This window comes from Haemaphysalis longicornis, unplaced genomic scaffold (genome assembly GCF_048455015.1).
Source record: "Haemaphysalis longicornis isolate Haplotype H1 unplaced genomic scaffold, Haemaphysalis longicornis Haplotype H1 scaffold_8, whole genome shotgun sequence".
Classification (NCBI taxonomy): Eukaryota; Metazoa; Arthropoda; class Arachnida; order Ixodida; family Ixodidae; genus Haemaphysalis; species Haemaphysalis longicornis.
In genome coordinates this window covers 50,631,103-50,655,826 of record NW_027526445.1, presented here as the reverse complement: position 1 = coordinate 50,655,826, position 24,724 = coordinate 50,631,103, and the positions used below count along the sequence as shown (strand labels likewise).

The following is a 24,724-nucleotide window of genomic DNA, read 5'->3' as shown; positions in this document are numbered from 1 at the left end:
AACCACCGAAAACCTGTCACAAATATCAGATTGTAAAACTTGGCCACGTTTAAGCCGTCATATATAGGTTGTGACAGCTGCAGTCGTGGACATTCACAGAACTAGCGGACCCTGTTAAAAAAAAAAAAAAAGTGAACGAAGTGAACTCCGAGGTTGCAAAAAGACAAAACGAAAAGGGGGCTAAGGAGACAACACGTAACGACAATACTCCAAAACAACGAAAACACGCTCCCGACAATACGAAGAGGAGCCACCTCAGGTAAAGACAACAAAAGTCGTATTGCAAAGTCCGGTGAAGGAAGCGGTGATGAGAAGAGCGCGACTCTCCAAAAGAGGCAAAGAGAGGAGGGGGGGTCCCACACTGGCGTTCGACCCATGTCCTCAGAGGGACCCGGGGATGCGTGTTGTTCGCTTGCCAGCGGTGGGCCTTATATAATGAAATGGGAGGAGGCCCGGGCATGTGTTGGTGCGCGTCCTCGCAACATCTATCGGTAGTCGGAGAGGGGGGGGGACGGAGAACAGCGGGAGAGCTGGCGGGCTTCGCGTCGGGCCCGAGAGAGCCCGTTGCGGCATCGCGCACAGGAAATTAAAATACACCCGAGCAGTGGTCATCAAGAAAAGATCAATCTCTGTCAAGAACTCCTGTGGGGAGACCGGGCCTGCGTGCGACGACCGACCGACCGACCCGGCGGCCAGATCCCGTGCCCAGGAGGGAGAGGTCGGTGAGAAGAGGAGGAGGCAGTGGGGAACAGGAGCGGCCGTGTCTCCTTTGCGCGACCGGGGAGGGAGAAGAGGGGGAGGGATCAGAGAGATGTTGGGAGGGGAAAGGTAGACAAACAAGGGGGCGAAGGAGCCGCGGGAGGGGGAATAGGGTGGAGAAGAGGGGTTGAGGAAAGAAGGAAACGTAGCGATGAACGGGAGGTAAATGGGAACACAGCAAGCTGGAGAGGGGTTTCGAGTCTTGCGAGTCTTTCGCGACGTGGCCGCCAGGCCTTGCTTGAGAGTGTACGTACAGTTACAAATGCGAGAGGTCTCCAGCCTTTCGGGCATTGCGAATGCAGGGTGACCTCGCTTCCCTAAGGTTGCCGCGGTGTCTCGCGCTGCTCGTACGTCCCGACGGGACGGATCCCGTCGGGAAACAAGAATTCACCGAAACAAACCCAACCGTGGAGGTAAGTATTAGGAAAGGAGAAATTGGGGAACACAGGGACGCGGGTTGCGCATGTGAGGAAGCCAGCGCCGAAGGCGGCCTGTAGGTGTTGCTATTCGCTCTAAAAAAATGAGAGAAAAGGGAAGTGGGGAGGGCAGTGCTGAGAGGGAAATTAAGTCTGACTTGGAGAATTCCTTCCCCGCTTCGGGTTTATACTTGAAATACGGTCACACCCCGCCGCCGGTTGACTGTCTGGACCCGAGATGTCACTGTTGTTCAAACTGTTGAATTTCCCCTCTGCCATTTTTTTTCCAAAGTGTAAATTGTGTTCGTTGCTAAGGTCCAAACTTGTTGGGCTCGTTTAAACTTTGCCGCCGCGTAAACTGTTCCAAGTACAACATGTCCTGTTTTCTGGGTATGTATCTCGTGAGCACGGAGAAGCCGAAACTAGGCAACCCGCAGGGGTCATACAGAGCCAATCAAGAGACGGAAGTTCAGGGAGGGCCTTCCGGCATGCTTCTTGAATTGTTTGCTAGGTTGTGTTCGTAGGGCACAGTGACTCGCCCGGAGGGGGATAGTTGTCCGTGCTTCGTCTCTCCAAGCGGTATAGCTTTTGTTTCAATGCTACAGCGTTCCCGCGTGTCCATGACGTCACGGGACTGACCCGGAGCTTTTGGCCCCTGACCCGGCTTGCTTGATTGGTGCGGGCCATATTGCTCCGATCGATCAACCCGTCAGCCTCGTCGTTGTTATGCCACTGCGCTCTTTTGGTGTAGAGTTTTGACTTCTCGTCGACTGGTCGCTGTTGTGCGTGTATCCCCCTAAGCCTTACGTCACCGCTACCGCTAGTTGGCTATACCCGGCGGCCTGCCTGATGTCGGAGTAAACTCATATTGAGCCACGAAACTGGCGGGAAAATGTGGAGTCGTCGAGCTACGTGGCACGTAAACGTCGACGGATACTGAACCGAATGATTGAATTAGAAGGTTTAGCGCGCCGGAGTTGTACCTGGGCTATGAAACGCGCCGTAGTGCAAGAAGGCTGGACGGATTAATTTTGACCACCTGGGGATCTTTAACGTGCGCAGAAATCTCGACACGCCGGAGTGTTCGCTTTTCGCGTCCACCTGAAAAGCGGCCGCCGCGTCGGGAGTCGAACCCGCGTCCTTGGGCTCAGCGCACAACCTTAGCCAGGGAACCACCGCGGCGGGGGTCGACGAATGTCGCAATTAAAAAAGTGGTCTACTCTTCAGAACCTATCTCGGGCATCAAATAAAGTCATCTCTCTCTCTCTCTCTCTCTCTCTCTCTCTCTCTCTCTCTCTCTCTCTCTCTCTCTCTCTCTCTCTCTCTCTCTCTCTGTCTCTCGTGCGCTCTGCGCGCCTCTAAGAAACCACGAAGAGACGACTGCTCGCAAAGAGGGACGTGGTTTTGACAAGTTCGGTGTTGTTTTTGAGGAGAAAAGAAGAAAATGTGCGCGTCGGAAGAAAAGTCAACCGAAAGAAGTAGAGCACAAACATCACAGAGGTGGAGTGACCAGCCGAGAACGAATACCATTATACGATTTGCCTTCCGTATTTGATCGCATCAGCGCTCTATCTTTGCCTCTCTTTATGCTTGCCCCCCTTCGCCACGTACAGTTGAACTGGCGAAAAGAGCGCGGTCGAGGACTTAACCGGAAAAGGGAGGAGTGCATAATCTTTGGGACGTTAAGAAATATTGACATAAAAAAGAGATAGATACGCACGAAGCGGAGAACGGGCATTGCAGCTGGACGGTCGTTGAATCTATACCGCATGCCAAAACTTTTCCCCTCGCATTTCTCCGAGCCGGCGAACAGAAGCAGGCATCCGGTTCTGGGTCTTGTCATTTTGTGATCCTTTTTTAATATTTATTTTTTGCTTCCGGACAAAGCCCATGCTGGAACGAGCTGGCTGTTTCTAGAGGACGGCGTTGGGAATATGTTTGTTAATTTCGTTACTTTGTTATTTTCGTTTTCTGAGTGCGGTCTTGAAAGTCTACGGGCCGGAGCCGTAGTTGTTCCCCGGGAAGGGGGGGGAAGGCGATAAATAATATATAGAGAGTATTTCAAAGTTCGGTTAAATGATTTTACACCAAAACGGCAAAAGAATTAATTGTTCATTATTCTGGCTTGATATTGGTTGCCGAGAGGAAGGGTACGTTCCTATGACCTCTAGCTTCACCGCAGGGTGTTCTTCGTTCACCATGGCGGTCCACGTCGCCTATACAACTCACGAGCTATATACATGAGTGAGCTATGCAGCCAAGTCAGCTTTACAGTCTGGTATTACGATGTCCTCGGTACTTCTGACTTAGCCTGTAGGTTCTAACTACCGGACTTCAGATTCGTTAGAAAAATACGGCGACCGTCAGCGCTAGTATTACTCACTTTAAGGCGAAATTTTGTTCAGACGTGTTATTGTTTACGGCGCCGATTTCAATATATTTTTTTTCTTTTCGTACTGATATATTTTTTTAGCCTGGTACACTTCCAGTTCTAGCTCTACGGCGAGCCAACGGATACCTAAGGTATGATCTCGGCTTTATTTCCGGGGACATTGACGCGCGAAATAATTAGGCCTTGAGCAAGTAGAAAAAGGACAAGGTACAATCACGGGACAATCCAACGAAGCGTTCAAGGCGAGTGTCAGCGGTGGCGTACTCAGAGCCGCCAATAAAGATTCATCAATCACTTACCGTACGCCCGCATGATAGCAACCAGCGTCGTCTGCTTCTCGTTTCATATATGTCATTTCTGTGTCGTTCCAAACCGCTCCCGTGCTTCGCCGAGCATGTTCTTCCATACGAACGGAGGGATCGTTCCACACAGCCGCACGGGTTTCTAGAACATCGCCCTCACTTGGCTAGACTGCTGCAGCGCTCTCACAACTCTCAGAAGGGGGTTCACATATTAATAATTCACTGAGGAGGTGGGGAAAACAGAACTTTGCAACTTCCGATCGGAGCTGTGTAAACAACAACAACAACAACAACTAGAACAACAACGACAAAATAGCGCAGAAGTCATCTCCCGTGAAAGCTGCTGCGTGATGCTATCAGCATTCTACAGACATATACTGTGGCAGATTTGGGTTGACGAACGGCCTGTTCTCTTCCTCGACCGCTTCCCTCTCCACCCGCCGATGTCCCAATCCGCCTAGGCAGCCATGTACCCGCTTGCGTTGATTATACGTTGATTATGCAATTGAAGTGTGGCCACTTCGTAGGTCTGCCAAAACCACGACCCCGCATAAACCGCCCAAATCACGGCGTCGTTTCACCTTTGTGAGAAAAAAAATTCTCGAAACCTGCGATTTATAGCTTCACGTTCACCTGTCGTATATCGCTGAGGGTAAAGAATGATTTGCTCGTTTGTTTGCCCCACCTCCTTGCTCGTTTATTGAATCTTAGCGTGCAAGGTGTCGAGTACTTTTACTTCTGGCGAATGGTGATGCTCAGGATGCCTGATGGTGACGACTATCTACGAAGCAAACGTATCAAACCACATCAGAGATGTGAAGGTTATAAAGCGTCACTAGGAGTCCACTCAGAAGACGAAAGTGAACCCTCCTCGCTTTACTGACGTGCGACTTTGAGTCAGGCTCCGGTCGTGCGTTCCCCGGCACGATGGACACAATAAAGTGACAAGAAAAAAACAAAAAAACAGTGCGGTTACTGAGTTCGCCTTCATAGAAAGGCAAACATAATAAGTATTTTTCTTTTGCTAACAATATATACCCGACAATAAACGACGTAAAGAAAGCCCCAAGTTGGCGCAGTGCAGGGAAACGACGCCACCAGATTGCGCGGGGTCCAGAAAATAGAAACAAAAGTATGCAATGAAATTATTTTTTTCTTAAAATGCTACCAGCGGTGGATAGCTTCGAGCGTCATTTCGGATTTCGGGACGGCGGACGACAGCAAGTAATGCGGGGAAGAATTTTTTGCTATTTGAGTCCCGTCGGCAGAGAAAACAAGACCGAGTAAATATATATAAAAGTAGCCGCGTTGTCTCGCGATTCCCCTATTTTCAAACTTTTGAGCCTTTCTTTTCTTTCTTTTTAGCGTCTGCCTCGTCTCTTTTAGCTTCCCGCTCTCCTTATTCGTTAAAACGATTGATCATCGCTGCGCAGTTGAAAATGATGTATGACCGTTTTGACAACAAAGGACTCAGCCAACGGTAACAGGACGAAGCCGGTACACATAAGGGAAACTTGAAAAATAATAATAAAAAAAATGGTTGGGCCCAGAGCGGACTCGACGGCACCCCGAATTAGACCTTGTCTCGGCCCTCAAAAAAGGCCCTCCCGTTCTCTCCCGGTTGGCGTCTGGTCATCATATAACCCAACTTTAAACCCCACCCCCCTCTACACACACACACACGCACACACACGTCTCGCTCGTTATTTGACTCTAGTCCTTGCTCGATGTTGTCCTCTATAAAGTTTTCGGGGAAAAAATAACTAACATCATAATACTTAAAAATTGCCGGGTTGCTGGCCCTTGAACGCTTGTACATTACTTTTACGCTGCCGAACTCGGGTGGTTGTTGTTGTTTGTATTTTTGAAATGACATAACGAAAGTTTCCTGACCGTGGGTGTCTCTCTCTCTCTCTCTCTCTATCTTGTGTGTGTGTGTCTCGTCTGGCGCAGTAGCTCGAACTTTTCATTGCGAACTGTAAGCTTCCAGGTGCTGGTTTTCTTATCCTTGTTTTCATTTGTGTCCCTTAAATTTTTGGTGTGTTTGTCGCAAATACTTTCGCTTTTGCAATATAAATCAAAGTGAATGATCCCTACGATTGCGGCAATGCTCGGCATCAGTCATTAACCATCTTCGGACGCGTGGTCTCGCTCGTTATGTTGTTATCCGTTCTCTGGGGGTGTGGGCCGTCGATAAGGTTTCACGTATCAGCCATACCCTCCAGGGTGTCAAGCGCGATCAGGACTGGCATGATTACTTCAAGAAACAGTGCAATAAAGGGGAACATACGCAGTGTGTGCTCGCAATGCTCGCAATGCGATACAAGGGGAAATGGAATGTGATGGTGAGTTCGTTCTAGTCCGTGGTTCGTATGTCGGGGTTTACAAGTGGCCGTTGACTGATCTGGGATTTCCTATCTTAATTGTCTAAGGCATTGTCAACTGCCCAGTTTCTTGACTTTATCATTTGGTTGTCGGTGGTCAGCTTCCCTTCCTCGTAAACTACACTTCATGTGAACAGAAGTGAAAGCGAGTGTCATAGCAACGGCGATCACGTATCAAGTCCACTTCATTGGCGCTCGTCACCTTTTCGCTATCGCTATTACCTCGCACCGTGCCGCCTTTTTTCATTCTACGCCCTCACGTTTCTTCTTTTTTGTCTTCTGAATTTACGAACTGCCTTCCCGGAGTCACTTCACACTGATGGCTGTGTTCCAAGACATTCCCGTTACATATTCGCCACCTCTTCTGTGCCTTAGGTTTCTCCAATTTTTCAGCCGTCGGAAAAAAAAGAAAGAAAGGAAAACAAAGCATTTTTTTTTGCATCTTGAATACAGTGAACCAGAAAGTACGGAGAGAAAAACATGGATATGTTCAAAGACGTCAAAAAAAGAAAAAGCAGAGGAAAAATTCAAAGCCGAAAAAAGTGGGAGGAAAGCTTTGCGACGAACGTCAACCTTTGAGCTGCTTTTAGGCTCTCTGTTAACGCTGAGCGGCGTACTAGCGATCCATCAAAATTTCCGTCCGGTGAGTTTTTTTCTCCGACGGCGAGTTGGGCGCATGTATACTACTCCCGCTCGCGGCCGTATACACTTTGCGAGAGTGGGGCGCACCCGTGTTTTAAAGTTGTCCGTGCGATGCTGTAGCGCAGCGACTCCACGGTTGCTAACGAGGAAAAAAAATAAATTGATGGAAAGAGGATTGGGGAGATTCGGGAGTGCGTGGACAGGGTGTGACGCGTCGCCTCCGGTTTGACCGACTGGCCGAAGGTCAATAGAGGGCATGTTTTACACGGGCAGCCTTTTGAGAGGTCACAATGAACACGATGGGTGCTTGGAGGGGGACATTCGCTGGAGTCGCGGATCACTGGCTAGCGGGCAGCACGGTCGCTAGCCAGAGGAAATGGGTGACCATTGTCCCCCCGCAGGGCAGGAAGCCAGAATCGCTCTTTTTGGTACATGTTTAGGGCAGCTTAGAAGCGTTGGCGTGAATTTCTATTTTTTTTTCTCTGTGTAGTTATTCAGTGACGGCCTGTCTTTTTTAATACAGTGTTTTACACGAAAAGCTGCATGTAGCGCGTGGTTGTAGTTTTTTTTTTTTTGTAGACGTGGTGAACGCCTTTGGGAATGTTGTGTGCAGGAAGACGTAAAATGTATTTTGAATTATGGCCAGAAATTTGTCAGCATTTAACGGTTGTGCCCAAGCCACGTGCTAAGCAACCTGTTTTGGAAGCAGCGACATCTTAGAGCGCGCCAAAATATTAGAAATCCTGAAGCAGGCTCGGGATGTGGGTTGTCACAATTTGTGGCAGGAAATTACCCCCTGGCTGAATCCCGTTTCCGATGTAGTGGCCGTTAGTGATTGCATGAGGAAATGCAAAACAGTATCAGGCGGTGATGTCGGTTACGCGAACCTCCAAACACTTGCCTGTTTATTGCGACGCTCAAAAATGTCACGTTTAATTATGCATGGTTGCCTTTACATTAGCCAGGTTATGCCCTCTAAGGTTTGAAACGGAGTAAACCTATCGACAGGAACGGTAGTTTTTACGATCATGATACTATAACGGCCACCTAACCATGTGGCCATCCGATTTTTATGTTTAGACCGTACACCTGACTTGCAACATGGTTAGCCGCAGCGATTGTGCACGGAGTAACTGATGCCGCGTGGAGTTCTTTCGCCAGATTCGCACTCTGGCGCAGACCGGTGTTCTCGTTTGTTGCCCCATTCGAAAAGTAGTTAGCGCCATGACCTGAGAACGCAGCCGCGAATTTGTTTTTGGCTTCTCTACAACTGCACTGCAAACCAAATTCTCAAAAGTAGTGAGAAGAATAAAAATAGCTACTATTCAGTTTCTTCGCGTGCTTGTAGTAGTTGTCCGATATACATGTGTCGTTGGGCGTGTGATACGAATTTATATTGAACGCAAAGTGGAACATGCATTGCAACATTTATAGCAACATTTATAGTTATTTAGTGAGTTTTCTCATGCCTATACCGCATTATACGGAACATACCGCCTTTTCGTTGCGTTATTACGAGCGGAGACTTATATCCCACCCCCAACCCCCTTTCTGATATACCTGGTTCCCGCGGCAGACTTCGTTGTCGCCGTCGTATCGTCCTGATGGATGAGCCTCCTCGGACGAGGCAACCATCTCCAGCGTGACGTGGCGCGCGTAAAACACTCTTTCGCATTCTCGACCGCTTACATGGGTCCATTACGGTCCCCCCGTTTCTTCCCAACATCCCCTCTTCCTCGCTTTCTCCGCCGCATCGTTCCCTCAAGACGACCGCTCCAAGCACACACGGCTTCCCAAGAATCTCTACGCGTCCCAGCGGTGCGACGCACACGCGGCAGAGTTTGGGAGTACGGAACGTTGTGTATGCGCGTCTGCACACCGTACTCTAACCAGAACCACGACTATAGTCTCCCCGAGATGGCGGGCGAGCCATCAAGTCGGGTTCGAGGCGCGCATCGCTCATTCCGGGATTAATTACTCCCGGAACGACTTGCTCCCCGCGAGACGACGACGATCTGTTCTCCCGCTCATCTTCCCGTTCCTCCCGTTTCCCTCCTTCCCTTCCCTAGATGGCTCTCTCTATCGGGAGAAAAGGGAGGCGAGGAACACACCCCTCTCCCAACGCCGCTAATTGTCCCGTAGGATAACTTCGACGTTACCGCGCGCGCGGAGGCGGCGAAGAAACTTCTGGGGAGAGTGGGGGAGAGTTGTTCGCCCTCTCCGCGGGAAGAGTTGAGTCGGGAATCCGGGGGTGTGTGTGTCCCAAATGGGGAAAAGGCGTTCGCGGTGTAGTAGGTTAGGTAAGGGCACGCGAGCGCGCGACATCGGAAAGCAATTATTAGCCGTTCGAGCGATGTTAATTTATCACTGTTAAGTGATCGATGTTCCTCCCCCTACCCGAGCCAAGTGCAGTTCTCGGCCGCTGGCAGTGGTGGCTTCCGCTTTCAAGACGCACTGCGGCGAGCTTTTACGGAACAGCCTTTGCGCGCTCCCAAGCAGAAGGCGCAAATGACTGCCGCTCCGAATACTTTTCGTTTTCGTTTCACTGAGCTTGTTACCTGGTCCTCGTGTATTCCGCTCTTTTAAAGTTCCCGCTTTTTTTAAACTTCGGCTCGGAAAGTTGCTTTAGTTGTTGTTGTGTAACGTTTCCTTGAAACCACAATCACTGTCTCGCTTTCTTCTAGTTTTATCGGAGGTAAGACCGACGTACTTTCGAGGACGCCGAAAATTCCGCTTCGAGGATGGGTACCAATAGGCCGGAGAGCGCCTGTTTGAAGCGGTTTAGTGAGCGCGTTCGATTTCTCCGCGAACGATGCGGAAACTAATTGCTTGGAACTAATGGCTTCGAATCGCACGCATCCTTGGATCGACGCGTGGTAGCTTACAGCCTTAACGACTCCGGCGTGTCGTACAACAGCGCAAACAAACCGCTCCCCGTGTATACCTTGTGCTACCTTCACTCCGACGCTTTTCTTTTTTTTTTTTTTTCAGAACGCTAGCGGGTCTCGCAATGCAGAGAAGCTGCGATGAAACAAGCATGACTCGTGCAAGCGTTTTGGCTCGAACATTCATCTTCAAATCTTCTCGCTTGTATGTCCCCCTCCTCGTAATTTCACGTGACGTAAGAGCTGCGATTCAGTTTTCGTTTTTACGTCGCTCGCTTGCGATAAGTGGAAATGTCGGAAATTGAATGATAGCCGCAAACGCGAACGATAAACATAATTTCGTTAAAAGTTTCCAAGCTGTGCTGGTATCTTGTGGGCACATGAACAATAAACGTTCATACTTTCTGTATATAATAAAGCGGTTGCGTTGATGCAGCTTTCTTAACAGGACGCGTTTCTGTTTCGTGTTTAAAGCTAAGCTTTCTATGCCTAACTTGCGCCGCTCATCGTAACATCGAACCACACTTCAGGAGAGAGCCACCTTTATACACAATGGGTTGTCACTAAGAGCACATAACGATGATAAGGGTGATAAAACGCGAAGCCCCTCAAGTCGAAGTACAAACTTTTATTGGTCACGAATGGGTAAAGGAGCGGGGCATCACCTTCTGAGTTGGTCTTTAGGTGATAACCCTGGGTGGTTGGCGTCCCTAGTCCGGGGCCTGCCGCAGTGCGAACGGCCCGGGTCACCAGGCCACGCTGGTTCTCCAGGACCGCGCTGGTCAGCACGGCCTCCCACTACTCCGGTGAGGGCGCCAGGACCTAGGCTCCGGTAGTTCCTTAACGCCCTTACACTCCCACACCATGTGGTAGAGGGTGTTGGGCGTTCCGCTGCAGAACTTGCATTCGTAGGTGTGGGGTACGTCAAATGTCGAGTACCTCAAATGCAGTTGTGTGGCATGTGGGAATGAGTTTGTGTGAAGTCTTCGTGGTTGTATTGATTCTTCTTTGGTGAGCTTTGGATGCGGAAGCGGGTGTTTCCTTCTTGTAAGCCTGTGGTGTTTCAAGATGTCTTTACTTCGTTTGGCAATGGGATGGCTATGTTACATTCCGGGGAAGAGGTGTGTTCCCGACGACGCAACTGCCCGCAGTCAGAGGTCTCGGGCTACGGCGTCGGTCGCTACGTTACCCTCTAGGGATTCGTGCTCCGTTGTCAAAAAAAAAAAAAAAATCAGGCCTGGGTTTTTCGCGTTACAGAGCCGACGTCTATCCGATTGCGTCATTAAAACGCTGTCGAAGCGGTTTGGGTTTTTTACTTCGACTCAGGTTGCATGGGAAAAAGCGTCGCGTTTTGACCAGGCTTCTGTTAAAAAGGGGGCTTTGAATCTTTTCGACTTGTCGGTCGGTTTAAGAGACGTTTTCCGGTGACCACCGCAATGTATCTTGCTCTATTTTTTTGCCTATTTATTTTTGTTACCTGTTTGAAGTAGCATGGCCAGCCCCTGGTCAGCTTTTATTAAAGACGTCTCCTCCTCACCTCTGCGCCCCCCCCCCCTCATTTTAGTTTTGGGATGTGTCTTCCTGGCAAAGATTCCGTGTATAGTGGTGAAGCCAACCTGAGGAGGCTTGGTGTTTAGCGCTTTTAGGGATACATGAGATCTTGTGGATGTGTTTAATAAAAAGGCCGCAGGGCCTTTCTTCTTTTGGCATAAACTGGCCACATGGTGCCTGAGAAGGTCTTCTTAGCAATGCGTTTGTGTACAGTTGTGCGCTGAGCCCCGACTTTAATGGGTCTCGTCGTATAGGAAAGTGGCTTAAACATTTATCTACCCGCAATTTATCCGGCGATTCCCGCATGGGATCTTCGGGAATTTTTCATTACCTATCTGAAGCGGGAAGCCCAGCCGATGGCTAGCGTTTCTTAACGGTCTGTCTCTTTCTCTCTCTCCTGTGCCCTTTCCCCCGTGCGCAGAGCCCAACAGCTACACGTGTTTCACGTGCAAGCACGCGTTCCCGTCGGCGTGGCTGCTGGTGCAGCACTGTCAGAACCTGCACAGCCTGAAGATCTACGTGGACGCCAACATCAGCGCCACGGGCGTCGCCGGCGGGCCGCTCTTTCCGCTGGCGGCCGCCATCGGCCGCTCATCCACGCCGCCTCTCCTGCTGCAGCAGCACAGGCCGACCTCCCAGCAGACGACCCCAAGCGCCTGTCTCCCCGCCGTGCCGGCACCGACGCCGCCCGCCGCCGCCGCGGTGGGTTCGTCGTCGACGCCACCGGCCAGGCCCACGCCGACGTCATCGACGGAACCGGCACCCCAGGCGAGTACCGCTCGTGTAACGGAACGAGTGCGCACTCTGGGTGCGAGAAATTCGGTCTTCCCTTTTACGAGAACATGAGAGAGACATGGAGCATCAAGGATGTTTTAATGCTGGAGGCAAAACTTGATTAACTACTTGTCCAAGCCTTTGAGGCGGCTGTGTTCGCAAAACAGTGCCGGTGGTGAAACGGTCGCTGCGCCATCTTTTAGGGAGGAGCGGAACTTGGATAAAAATGATGATGATAATGATGACGGGGACGAATATGATGATCACGAAGCTGTCGGTGGCGTGGGAACTGCATATTCAAAGTTTGGGAAATTCGTAGTGGCAATGCTGTTCTGCGCATACTGCGCTTAGCAGGTCGTAAGGGGCACCGATGAAAGAAAACGATGCATGGTTTTCGGCATCTCGGTACTGTAACTATGCATTATATAATGTAAATTCGCACGTATCTCAGATGGTCTAGGTGCATTTGGATAACAGTTCCTTCTCAACACCCTTCCAGTATGGTGTAGTGCCAATGGTTCAAATCATTCCTGGTGATCCTGTAGGAACTACTTAGGATGGTGTTATTGCCGTGAAAAGCTGTGAGGAGTGCCGCCACCGGTTGCAAGGAGCCTAATTCAACCTTGCATGAATGATGACTTTATCGTGAACCGCTCCACGACGGACACCTGACCCCGGTGCTAATTGCAAACCCAATGGTATCGCATAGACTGCATCCGTGTTCTTGCTGTCCGGAGCCCCAATAACGGCGTACCACTGTTCCCGCAGGTGACGTCAACGGCGGGCGTGCCCCCGTCTCTGGCCGGCGTGGTGGACCCCTCGACGCACCCGGCCCTGCAGCTGCTCCGTCTTCCCCTGTCCGAGCGCCAGTTCGGAGGCGCAGCTGGCATCTTCGGAAGGTCCTCTAGTCACGACTTCCGCGTGGGAGACCTCCTGGCCGACCAGCTACGGCCACAGGTCACCCCTTCGCCAGTCACCTTGGCATCGTCCACGGCGACGCCCCCGGCACCCGCGCCGTCTTCGTCGTCCTCCGCTGCGGCAACACCAGGTACGGCTCTCTCTTCCCCCCTGGGTTGTCCCACTCGCTTTTGAAACTCCCGCCCTGAGGGTACTGTTCTAACTATTCTATACGTGCCTGTTTCGAACGCGAGTTTGAGTTAGGGGTGTTTTACGCGCCGAGCCTACGCCTGGACCTAGAGGCGCGCCGTAGTGAAGGGCTACGGATTAATTTCCACTACCTGGGGATTTCTAACAGTGCGGCGAATTCTAGACACACGGGAGTTATGATTTTTCGCCTCCACCATAAAGCGGTTGCCCCAGCCAGTATCGAAGCCGCGTCTTGGGGCTCAGCGGCACAGAGCCATCGCGGTGGATGTTTCAATAGACGAAACTCTTGCTCGAAACCTAGTGTAACGGCTGGTAAGCAGGTTGGTCTGCACTCGTGTGAAAAAGAAGCATGAAACTTTACGAAGCTACGAAGTCAAGTTTCTTTCGCTACTTAAATTATTTAGCCTGCCGTTTCATGCAAGAGATAACCGCCTCCGCAAGCACACCCATGTGGTCACCAGGATAGTTACGAGTTATGACCCCACAGATGGTGAAGGGAAGGAAAGCAATTACCAAACTGAGAGCGAAAATATGCAGATAGCGTTATCAAATAGTAGAGTAACACGTAATCACATTTCCTAAAGTATCTATCTCTTCAATTCACTGGTGCTTTAAAAAGCGCATTGAACGGGTACAGTCATGCCAACTTGCGTAAGGAAGTACAAAGCCCTAGGTTTTTCATGGCAGGCAAATGATATTGCCGGTTGCGATGAAGTGCCATGACATACTAGGCAGAGCTCGGGAGTGGGGAGTCTACTGTGTGGTATTATGTGCGGGGACAGTAAAATAGAAGAAAATAAAGTAAGACTTGTTTTGGGCACTTAAGCCCAAGGGATCTCCCTTCATCGTACTCACCAAGGGAACTGTTCCGTTTCTGGTCTCGCTCCAGGCGCAGCGGGCCGCGAGGGCTTCCGGCCGTCGGCAACGCAGCAGGGAGCGCCGCCTTTCGGCATCGCGCCGCTCGAGCCCCAGTTGGACTTCTACTCGCAACGACTCCGGCAGCTCGCGGGCGCCACGAGTCCCTCGGGGACGCCCGCGGCAAGCAACGCCCCGTCGTCGCCGCGCAAGCAGCTGACGCCCCCCGCGTTCTCCGCGTCGGCGACTTCGACGACGGGAGCCCCGTTGACGCCCACAGCGACGTCCGCGCCTCCGAGCCTGGCGAGGCCGTCGTCGGAGTGCGGCACGCCATCTTCGCGCGCGGCGTCTCCGAAGCTCAAGTCGTGCGAGTACTGCGGCAAGTCCTTCCGGTTCCAGAGCAACCTGATCGTGCACCGACGGTCGCACACGGGAGAGAAGCCGTACCGCTGCCACATCTGCAACCACGCCTGCACCCAGGCCAGCAAGCTCAAGCGACACATGAAGACGCACCGCCGCTCGCCCGGGTCAGGCGACAACACGAGCGTCGAGTCGGCCCGCTCGACGCCCGACGGCGGCACCGGACCGCGCACCAACGGCGACGACGCCTCGGAAGACGGCGCGGGCTCGTGCGACGAGGCGGAGGACGAGGAAGAGGAGGAGGAAATGGACGAAGAGGAAGAAGAGGAAGAGGAGGAGGACGAGGACGAGGAGGACCTGGACGACGAGGAAGGAGGAGCGGCAGGCGGCGACAGGGCCGAGGACCTGACCGTGCGCAGCGGGGGAGCGGGCTCGTCGGTGGGCCCCTCCGAGCGCAAGTCTCTGCTGGGAGAGGTCATGGAGAAGATCGGCCTCACGAACATCCAGCAGTACAGCGAGGCGTACCGGCAAGCGCTCGAGGAGAGCGGCAGTCTGCGGAATGCCGTCAAGCAGGAGCGACCGGGGTCGGCAGCGCCCAGCAGCGACACCTCGATGGCCGAGAACGGCTCCGAGATGGTCGGCGTGGGCAAAGGGCTGCCGCACTCGGCGCTCGACTTCGGCGGCAGCCTCCTGGGGGCCTTCGACGGCGGCGACGCCGGCAAGCGACTGAAGCTGGACCTGGCCGGCGCCGCCGCGGGAGCGGAGCGCGACGTCTTCCCCGCCGGTCTCTGGCTGCCCTCGATGGCGCACCGGGACTTCTACCTGGGCCTGCACCCGCAGGGCGCCGCCGAGCTGGAGCAGCGGGCCAAGGAGCTCAAGCTGGGCGGCGCGCTGAGCCCCCGGCCCGGACCGAGCGGTGCGGCCGCTGCCTTGGCCCTGATGGGCTCCCACCTGGGCAGACCCAAGGACCGGCGCAACGACACGTGCGAGTACTGCGGGAAGGTCTTCAAGAACTGCAGCAACCTCACGGTGCACCGGCGGTCGCACACGGGCGAAAAGCCCTACAAGTGCGAGCTCTGCAGCTACGCCTGCGCGCAGAGCTCCAAGCTGACGCGGCACATGAAGACCCACGGGCGCGTCGGCAAGGACGTCTACCGGTGCCGCTTCTGCGACATGCCTTTCTCGGTGCCCAGCACGCTGGAGAAGCACATGCGCAAGTGCGTCGTCAACCAGAACGCCCAGTCGCTGGACTCCGACTCGAAGGACATGACGTGACGCCGCCGCCGCTGCCGTCCCTCGCCGACGTCGCTGCGCCGCCCGGCGCCTCGAGGAGGACTGCTGCCGGGACCCGTCCCGTTCCCCTGGCGCCGGGCGGCCGTGCCCTGGGTGGCGTCGTTCCTGCACTGATAACACTTCTGAGGCCGCCGTAACGTCGGTTGACCGACCTTCTCGCAGTGGTCGTCCCCAGCCTCCGCGCCGTGGCCACGAGCGCGCGTGTTGCAAGTCCGTTCTCCCTTGGACGCTGCTTCCATTTCACTCCCGGCCTCTTGTTGCCGCGCTCTGCCTCCCCGACGACGAGGACTTGTTCTCCCTCTCCCCCAGCGACAGTGTCCTCCTTCCCAAACGTGTGTGTTCCCGATGCTTCGGTTCTTGACTTTCCTTTCGCCTCCCGCGAACGCCGAGAGACTCCGATGCTGAGGCCTACTTGGTGGCTCCAGGAGGGGCTAATGTGTTCAGCTCTTGTTCTTCTCAAAGATAACGCGAGGAAAACGGTTCTCTGAAGTGCGTGCTGCGTGCGCTGTAATCCTTGCTTCCGCCGCTTTAACGAAAGGAGATTAATAATGCCTGCCGTAGCACCCATTTGCTCAAAGGAGTTGAGACAGGGTACCGTCTCTTGGCCGTCTCCGCACTCGGCTTCAGATCTGTCCCCGAGTAATCTGGCCGGCGTTTTCGGGCCATAGTGTCCATTGCGAACGCGTGAAACGAAACTGTCCCGAATGGGACGCACGCTGCGGTGGGAGCTGTTCGAAATTAGGTTTCGGGGATTGTGAGGCGGTCGAGTTCATTTCCTTGTGGCAAAAGCCAGTGTGTAAAAAAAAAAAACGATATAAGCGAATCTCCGCCGAAAGTGCCTGGAATCTGGGGCCGGAGGAACTACATCAGCACTCCCGCAAGATAGCGCGGAAGTGTCACCCGATTTCGATCTTAACCATACCGGTGTGTGCTCGACCGCCAATAGCCCCCCCAGAGACAAGAGGCAGGAACGCCTGGTCGTCGCGATCACCACACGTGCGGGCCAGCTCGCACCGTTTTAAATTTACCGCGTGCTCCGAGCCTCGGTGAAAACGGAGTGACTGTGTCCGTCGCCTCCTACATATTGAAAATTCAGGGGCCTTGTTTTCTATTACGGCGTAACGCAATTTTGTGGCCTGCTTTCGTTCGCTGTCTTCTTTTCGGGGCCTTTGTCGCCGCTGTGATCGGTAGCACCTCCTAAAGATGTGGATGAGGTCCGCTAGATGGCGCAATGGCGCATTTGGCAGTGTCTTCAGGAGACAGCCAATGAAGGAAGCTGGCGCTGAGGCTTCGTGACATGTGCAATAACGGCGTTCCTTCCGCTCCCTTGTAGTCTTGTTTTCTGCATACCGCGCCTTCCTCTTTGATTTCCCTCGGCGTCAGTGTGTGTAGCGATGTTGTGTGTAACCTCGCTTTGCGCTTGCCTCCTTTTTGTCGTTGCTGTTCTCCCGGTTCGTGTGGCGGGCAGGGCAAGTATTTATCGTCGAGACCTTGCGGAATGTGCGACATGCCTGTTCATCTGTACTTCATTACCCAGTCCGACATATTGTTTTATTATCTTTTCTAAATGCACGTATAGAGACGCGATCGTACCTCGAGAACATAATACTGCATTTTCGTTATTCTACGTTTTTCGTTCTTGCCATTGTAACTCTCTCTTCGAAGGCATGCTTTTCGACTTTTCTTTTAGTTCATTACGACATCTTTTTTGCGGCAGGGAAGAGTGCGAGTTTTCTTGTTCGTGTTGGCTCGACAGTTCGGGGACCACTGGAAAAATCGTCGTCGCTTTGGCTATCCTCCTCTGATTTGTGGCCGCGCGATGCAACGCTCTGCTTTTGTCTTTGGAGCAACAACTAAATTGCGCTTTGCTTGATGACGATGACTTAAATTCGTGCGCGTAATAAAACTTTACCGAGTGATAAACGACGCACCAGTAAGCGCTTCGAAGAACGGAATCATTGCTGTTACGGGCATCAGGCCGACCCTATCGTGATGTTCACGGAGACATTTTGTGTTCGGTCGCACAGAGAACACGCGCATGCATCGGCATCGCTTCCTTCAAACGAAATCTTCTTTCGACTACATTAAACGCCGGCTTGGTATTGTTCAAAATTTCATTCCATCACTCGGAAGGGCGGTAGCAGCAGTAGTAGTAGTAGTAGCAGTTGGAGACATCAGGTATCTAGTCACGTAACAGCCATCCTGAATTCGTTTCAACGGCTTAGTGGTGCCGGCTCGCTGTTACGCTCTAAGCCAGAGAAAAGCGGCGATTTCTCCCTAACCGGACCTACGAAGGATGGTCCGTACAGTTCAGTACTTAGCCTAACTCCGCCTTCAACGCATCTAATCGCCTTGCAAGCTCTTCTAACCCACACCTCTTTGGAGTGGCGGCGAGAGCGGAGCGACTTCTGCGGCAGCACTTTTGTTGATTTTATCTCTTGCGGTCCCGACGGCACGCGAACCCGGTTCATGCTGCGCTCCATCGGGTCCTGTCAGCCACACCCTCCAAAGAATTATTTTTCGTGTGTGTTTATTTAAGAAAAAAAAAACGGCTTCATAACGCCGCTCAGAGCCTTCATCGTTCACGCATCCGTCATACACCGCCTCGCATCGGTTCCTCGTAATCAGTGACGTCACGCAAAATGCATGTGAAGTCACTGGGAGAGTATGTGACGTCACGCGGAATGGATGCGACGTCACGCGCCGTTCATAGATGTTACGAGAGGAGGAGGAGGAGGAGCCAAGGGAACGCGCATGTACAAAATACTAGCATTGCCGATGATTCGTCGTGCATATGCCTGCGCACAAGCGCGCGTCACGCTGTGCGCGATCTAATCAAGAGTGTACTTATTATTGTCATAACTTGTACCAGACAATTCACGCTGAACCTAATCTTCCGAAGAGTTTTGTAACTGTTCTACACTGATTGTTTGTTGATTTGCTGCTCTTTGACGATTTATTTTTCTTGTCCCCATCTGCGCGCTCTGCTGTGTAGAGTCCCTGTGAGCTCGAAGTTATGAGGCCGTTTGATGTGTGTCTGCTGGAGTCTTCGCTAATAGTCTTCGGTAATAGTAGTTCGTTCCAAATTGACTCTCCAAAGTACCATTTTTGGGCTTCTGGAAAATTTGTATTTCAAATTTTCATTTCTAGGCTTTTCAACAAACTAGAATGACGCAGTCAAAATAAAATGAGAAAGGAGGCTTCATAATTACTTTAAAAAAGAAGTATTCTGAAAGTGTGAGTTATGTCGTCAGAAAATTGTCTCCGTTTTATCTTGCTTCGTCAGCCATATTAGGCTTAGTGGTCTGTCAGCCACGTTAGGCTTAGCGACGCACGGCTTCCGACGGACACATTTCGGCCTGGCCATTTACCGACAGCTACCGAGACTTCGAGATCGCGTTTGTGCAAGTGCATTTATTGTATCGTTGGCTGGTCGTGTTGAACGCAGCGTTATTAATTTCTGTGTATCGTTCGTGTACATAGCGTTCACCACTTCTCTTCTCCGTGTTCCCTTTTTTGTCCTCTGTCCTGTCGCGGTGTCGATTGTGATCTCCTTGCGCTCCTTATCTCTTATCATTATCGTTTGCCTCTCTGCTGCTCCTATACCTTTAAGGGTGCGTCGTTCACGGTGTTATCTTTGCCTGTATCTCATGCATCACGTGACTGTTGTGCCATCTTTCGCGAAGAGAAGCTGCCTCGTGGCGAGTCAGTTGTGGCGCTCGGACAGGCGGCTCACTTTTGTCTCCTCGGTAGCGAGAACGAGCTCGTGAAGGAAAAGGGAGGAAAGAAGATGAAAAAGAGATAGTCGTTTTTATGGTCGTGGTGGCTGTCTCGCGCTGTGCTGCACCTGTAAGAAGAAAAATATGTTTTCCATGAGCGCGTGATGAGGAATATTGTGAAACCTATAGAGAAGATAAATATATATATATTTTAGCCCTGTATTATAAACATTGAAATCTGTAGGTATTTGTAACGCCCTTCCCTCCCTCATCCCTCCCGCTTGCAATCTGTTCTGTTGTCCGTGTCATTTTTTTTTTAATTTAACGTACCGTTCGAGTTCGTGAATAATGTAGATGAAAAGACTGATTTCACTCTGGAAGGGCTACTTGCCGTCTCATTGAGAAGAAAGCATTTCGTTAATTCAGCGTGGCACTGAACCGGATCGTTAAATTTTACATTGCGGAGCTGCTGTTTTCCGACGATGACGAGCTAAGACATATTGGTTTGTTCACAGTGACTTTAATAGCCAATGGAGTCGCGATCTCAGACAGTTTTCTTGTGCTTTCTGTCTTGTGTTCCTTCGAAGTGTGTGCGTGCGATTATGTACATACGAAAAAACAAAGTGTTACGCCATTATAAACCTTGAATACATGTGCTCTGGCTCTTCAAGATTCTGCATTGCAAAATCACGTATTTGCAAATTATTCGGTCTGAGACGACTAAATTCTCGGTCGGGCTCTTAGGTTGAGCAACAAAAAGAAAGGAGGCTGATATTAGTGTTATGGCCTTCTGTAGTAAAATCGTGCTCGCTGCTTGAAACGTACGGAAGGGTCCACAAATATATTATTCGAAAACATTGGGCTATCTAGGCTGGCGTCATCTACCGCTCGCTCCCCTTTCTATTTAGCTAATTGAGATGCGAAGATTGAGGCAAATTTGAAGCTTCTGTCGTCCTAACCGCTCGAAATCTGCAGAGAACTCGTATTTTAAGACACCCGGGTGCATTGCTAGATTCTTTGCGGTGAAAAGCTAACAACGAGAACGTTTGTGTATGGAGGTTTCGGAGCACTTCAATTATCCCCAGGTGGTCGAAATTCGTCCAAATTTCTTTACAAAATGCGAGGTGATAAAACACATAGCCACCGAGTGCTCAGAAATGATCGATCTGTATGTTATCGCTTATAAATAAGCGATACGATGGTGTTTGAAAGCCCAGTTAGAAAAAAAAAAGGTTTTGGAACCCTTTCTCGTGGCTCATTTCACATAGGTTATAGGTAGCGCCGTAATTTTGAAAAAAAGGAAAACGTTGTCCGGAATGCATTACTTCACTGAAGGCCTTCAGAACCAGAGCTCATGTATCCTTGTGTCGTCTCGGAGTAGAGATGAAGAAAAGTGTGTTCCCTTTTTCTTCTTTTTTTTTTTTTTTTTGTCAGATGCTTGAAAATTTTGTGACATTGCGACGCCACCGTTCTCGCACCGCTTCAGATTTACGTTACCCGTGTTATTCCTTCTTTACGTGTCCTTGTGCGTTTGTTGTTGATCCCCCCCCCCCTTTTTTTTTTGTCCCCTTTCGAGCGCGACCTTTTGCCGTGAACGTGGTCCTTCGCCACGTCTTCGAGCACACAATCCGGTGAAAACTATACATACATATAAGTGGAGAGTGTATCTTTTGCTCGCTCGTGGGCCGTTGTATCGCGCGGGAAAATTGAAGTTATATGAAGTGTCATGTGTGTGGTACCGTAGCTGAATATAGAAAATGACGCACTGAAGGAGGAAATGAAAATAGAGACCACACCGTGGCCGCCGTGATCTCCTAGAAGACGGCAATGCGACGTCCACCGTTCGGGTGTCGTCTGCTACGAGCCCCGTAGACGACGTGGACTCTCACTTCGAGCAGACGATGTTCTCCGCCTCTCTATGATTGGCTCGTTCCAGTCACGTGGCCGGCCTAGATGGCCCCTAATGTGAATGTCGTTCACGAACCTTTCTGTACTTTTCTCCCGTTTTTCTCGTGTTTTGTTTTGTTTCAGCCGATTTCTGGACGCCTCCTTCTTTTTTGAAGACACCAGGGGGCATTATACATGTGTTGTAAATTGCGTACCATGGAATTATTCAGTTGCTGTACACATCGCCCTTTAACACTTGCTTTCGCGCCATGTTATACCCCCCCCCCTCCCCTGTTGCCTTATGTAAACTCCTCCCCCAACCCGCAGTGTTTCTCTATCCGTGCGTGTACATTAAGAGCAGAATTTTTTACGTGTTGTGAAGATTTTTTTTCTTTTGCCGGTTGTTGTCTCCTGTCGTCATGACAAAAGAAAAAAAAGAGCATGTTCTTACATCACTCCCCTCTGTCATTATGTGAAAGTTTATTTCAATAGTTTGCCTTCCTTCCTTTTCATGAAGTAGCGATCACGCGAAGGATTTATTAAATAAAAGAAAACGAAAGCAGAATGGTGTGACGTTGTGTGACTTTTCTTTCAACCCGTGCTGAATTTCCGCGCTCCGGAAACGTGCGCGGAAATGTTGGATCTATCATTCTTCATTAAACAAAGCTGTTGGTCAAGTTGGTGCATTATGATTGAAAAATAGAGCGTGACCTGGACAACAACAGTAAAGAAGGACGACGGGACAAGCGCTCACTCGCAACTGGGCGCTTGTTCCAATTGCAAGTGAGCGCTTGTCCCGTCGCCCTTCTTTACTGTCGTTGTCCAAGTCGCGCTCTACTTTTCGATCTATCATTGCAAGCAATAACAGACCGTTCACTGCTGCAAAAGTAATGAGAGAGAGAGAGGGATAGAGAACTTTAAGAATCAAAATGTGGGATGGGGACCTCAGTTCAAAACTCCATTGGAGACTACTGCTGTAACGGCCCCTGCCACCTTCCAATACTACTGGGAGCAGAGTTACTCGTATTGTGAAGAACTCTGGCTGGGAGTCGCTACCGTACTTGGGAAGTTGCTGCCTCGCGCCGATCATGATTAAATAGTGTGGTGTTCTATTAGTCCTTAGGTTTGCTGACCACTGTGTGTCCTGGCATTGCAGAATTAACACAGCGGGGAAAACTGTGCATGGTTGAGCAAGCTGAGTTTGGTCGGGTGAGGGAAGGTTTTAGTAAGGGGGAGTGGGAGAGGGTGATCCTGCTTTTTCATCAGCGAATTATGAGCGGTGCGGATGGCTCCTCTTTTAGGAACTATAATACTGAATGATTTCTTATTAGCACAGAATGTGCAGTTTCTACCCGAGACCTCGGCGGGGTAGACACCGGGCGATTTCTCGGTGGTTGCGTTGCCTTGGAAGGTCGAGTGAGCAAAGTTGTAAACAATCTTGACCTTTCTTTAAGGTGACTTCTGCAGAAGGATGCCCACAGCAGTCTTGCAAATTCTCCCGAGAAAGAAAAAAAGCAGCCTATGCGCCCGCAGTTGCAGAGGCTTGGCAAGGGGTGTCCCCGACTACAGTTTTGAAATTAATGCTGCAGAAAGGGAAAATATAAAAAAAGGTCACGGTCAAATGATGCGCGCATCTTTGGCCACCTGCGCAGAGACGGCCGTAATAAAGCAATAAAGTGCACACGCAATATGCAATAAATGGTACAGAACCGAACCATAACGGACTGGGCAAACACGCTGGCTTTTGCTTGTTCTTACACATCAAAGATTCTTTGGGAATGCGGAATCTGCAATAACAAGATTTCTCAAAGGTAGTAAAATTTTTTACGCGCTTTAGTTGACGCATTAGGTGGCCGGAATCACGTAACAAATCTTACAGCCAATCAAAGGAAGCACCAGGTTGACATAAGGAATGGAAAGAAAATTCCCAAAGCCGAGTCGGTCTTCCAGGTTTGAGCTCGTTCTTCTCCTTTGGTTGCCGGACCAACAAGACCAAGTTTGCTCCACGTCAAAGTAAGTTGGCGTTTGATCGGTTATTCGCAGCAGCTCCACTGAAGCAAATATTACTTGTTATCTTCTCTCCACAATGGAACAATGTAAGTCGTAAAAATGCTGCGAAGCTTGTGCCTAATTTCCAAAAGCCGCCCTCTGAACGCGCTGCTTTAAAACCAAGCTTAAAGATAATAGTCGGGATGCGTAACAAACGAAAGTAGGTACCGTACTTACATGATTCTAACGCGCACCCGATTTTCCTGGCAAAAAAAAAAAACCCCGAAAAAACTTGCACCTCCGATTGTAACGCGCACGGAACTTTGTGACCCAGACAACGAATGCGAGAAAATGGGCGATTTATTTCCCGAAGTAATCTCACTCATCTCACTCCTTGTCGCTTTTCGCTGACCACAACATCTCGTCCTCCGTGCCGTCAAGAGCGTTCGCGATGCGACACTTCTGAAAGAACAAACTTCTGAACGATCGTGGCCCACGCCTCGCACGCCCATCCCACGAGCTTCTCCAGAGGCGCACGCTTCAGCCGACCGCTTGTTTTGAAGACGTGAGATCAGCTGCTGCCATTGCTGTTATCAAGCGCGCAAGTGGAACGATTTGACGATTTGTGTGGACGCTGATAGAAAAGCCTAGGCGCCTATGCTTTCTGCGTTCGAAAAATTGTTGCTATAGGCTTTGGCGCCATCATGAGATGGCGATGGGTGGGACGAAATTTCCGCTGTTTCGGCAGTTTCGGTTTCGTATCGGATTCTAACGCGCATGCGAATTTTCGGCCTATTTTTCCGGAAAAAAGGTGCGCGTTAGAATCGCGTAATTACGGTACTACTAATAAGACCCCGAGCAAACTGCCGATTGCAACTGAACCATTTCGAGCAGAGTAACTTGAACAGGCGTCTTAAATTCACTAATACCCCTGTCACACGGGCACTTTCAAGCGGTGGCTCAGTGGCTAAGGCGTTGCGCTGCTGAGCACGAGGTCGCGGGTTCGATTCCCGGCCGCGGCGGCCGCTTTTCTGATGGAGGCGAAAAGCAAAAACGCCCGTGTGTACGAGATTTCGGCGCACGTTAAAGATCCCCAGGTGGTCGAAATTAATCCGGAGCCCTCCACTACGGCGCGCCTCATCGCCTGCGTTGCGTCGGCGCGTTAAACCCTACAATCAATCAAATCGCGATTGAAGTGAATCGCGATCGAGTTTTCGAGCGCGCTCGAAGCACTGCCGCTGCTACATGGCCCGTTTCAATCGCGATCGAAAAGTTGCACGGGTTGCATTCGTGTACGCCAGATGGCGCTAACAATGTACTTGTGGCCGGCGTCTGGTAACTTCGCGCGGTCGCAGGTATACGTAACTATGTAGATATTACTTCACGCTTATTTGGGTCAAGTTATTTGA

The 24,724-nt window shown here is 50.9% G+C and overlaps 1 protein-coding gene across 6 annotated transcripts in view; it reads left to right on the top strand.

Moving 5' to 3' along the window:
• Cph (BCL11 transcription factor chronophage) overlaps nucleotides 1-15,844 on the top strand; it is a 516,875-nt gene extending 501,031 nt beyond the window's left edge. For all 6 annotated transcript variants that reach the window (XM_077681033.1, XM_077681032.1, XM_077681031.1 and 3 more), the window contains 3 exons: nucleotides 11,753-12,099; nucleotides 12,874-13,153; nucleotides 14,102-15,844. In XM_077681033.1, coding sequence (XP_077537159.1) covers nucleotides 11,753-12,099; nucleotides 12,874-13,153; nucleotides 14,102-15,702 — 2,228 coding nt within the window. In that variant the 3' untranslated portion in view covers nucleotides 15,703-15,844. The remainder of the gene's footprint in view (nucleotides 1-11,752; nucleotides 12,100-12,873; nucleotides 13,154-14,101) is intronic.
• Nucleotides 15,845-24,724: the final 8,880 nt, after the last annotated feature.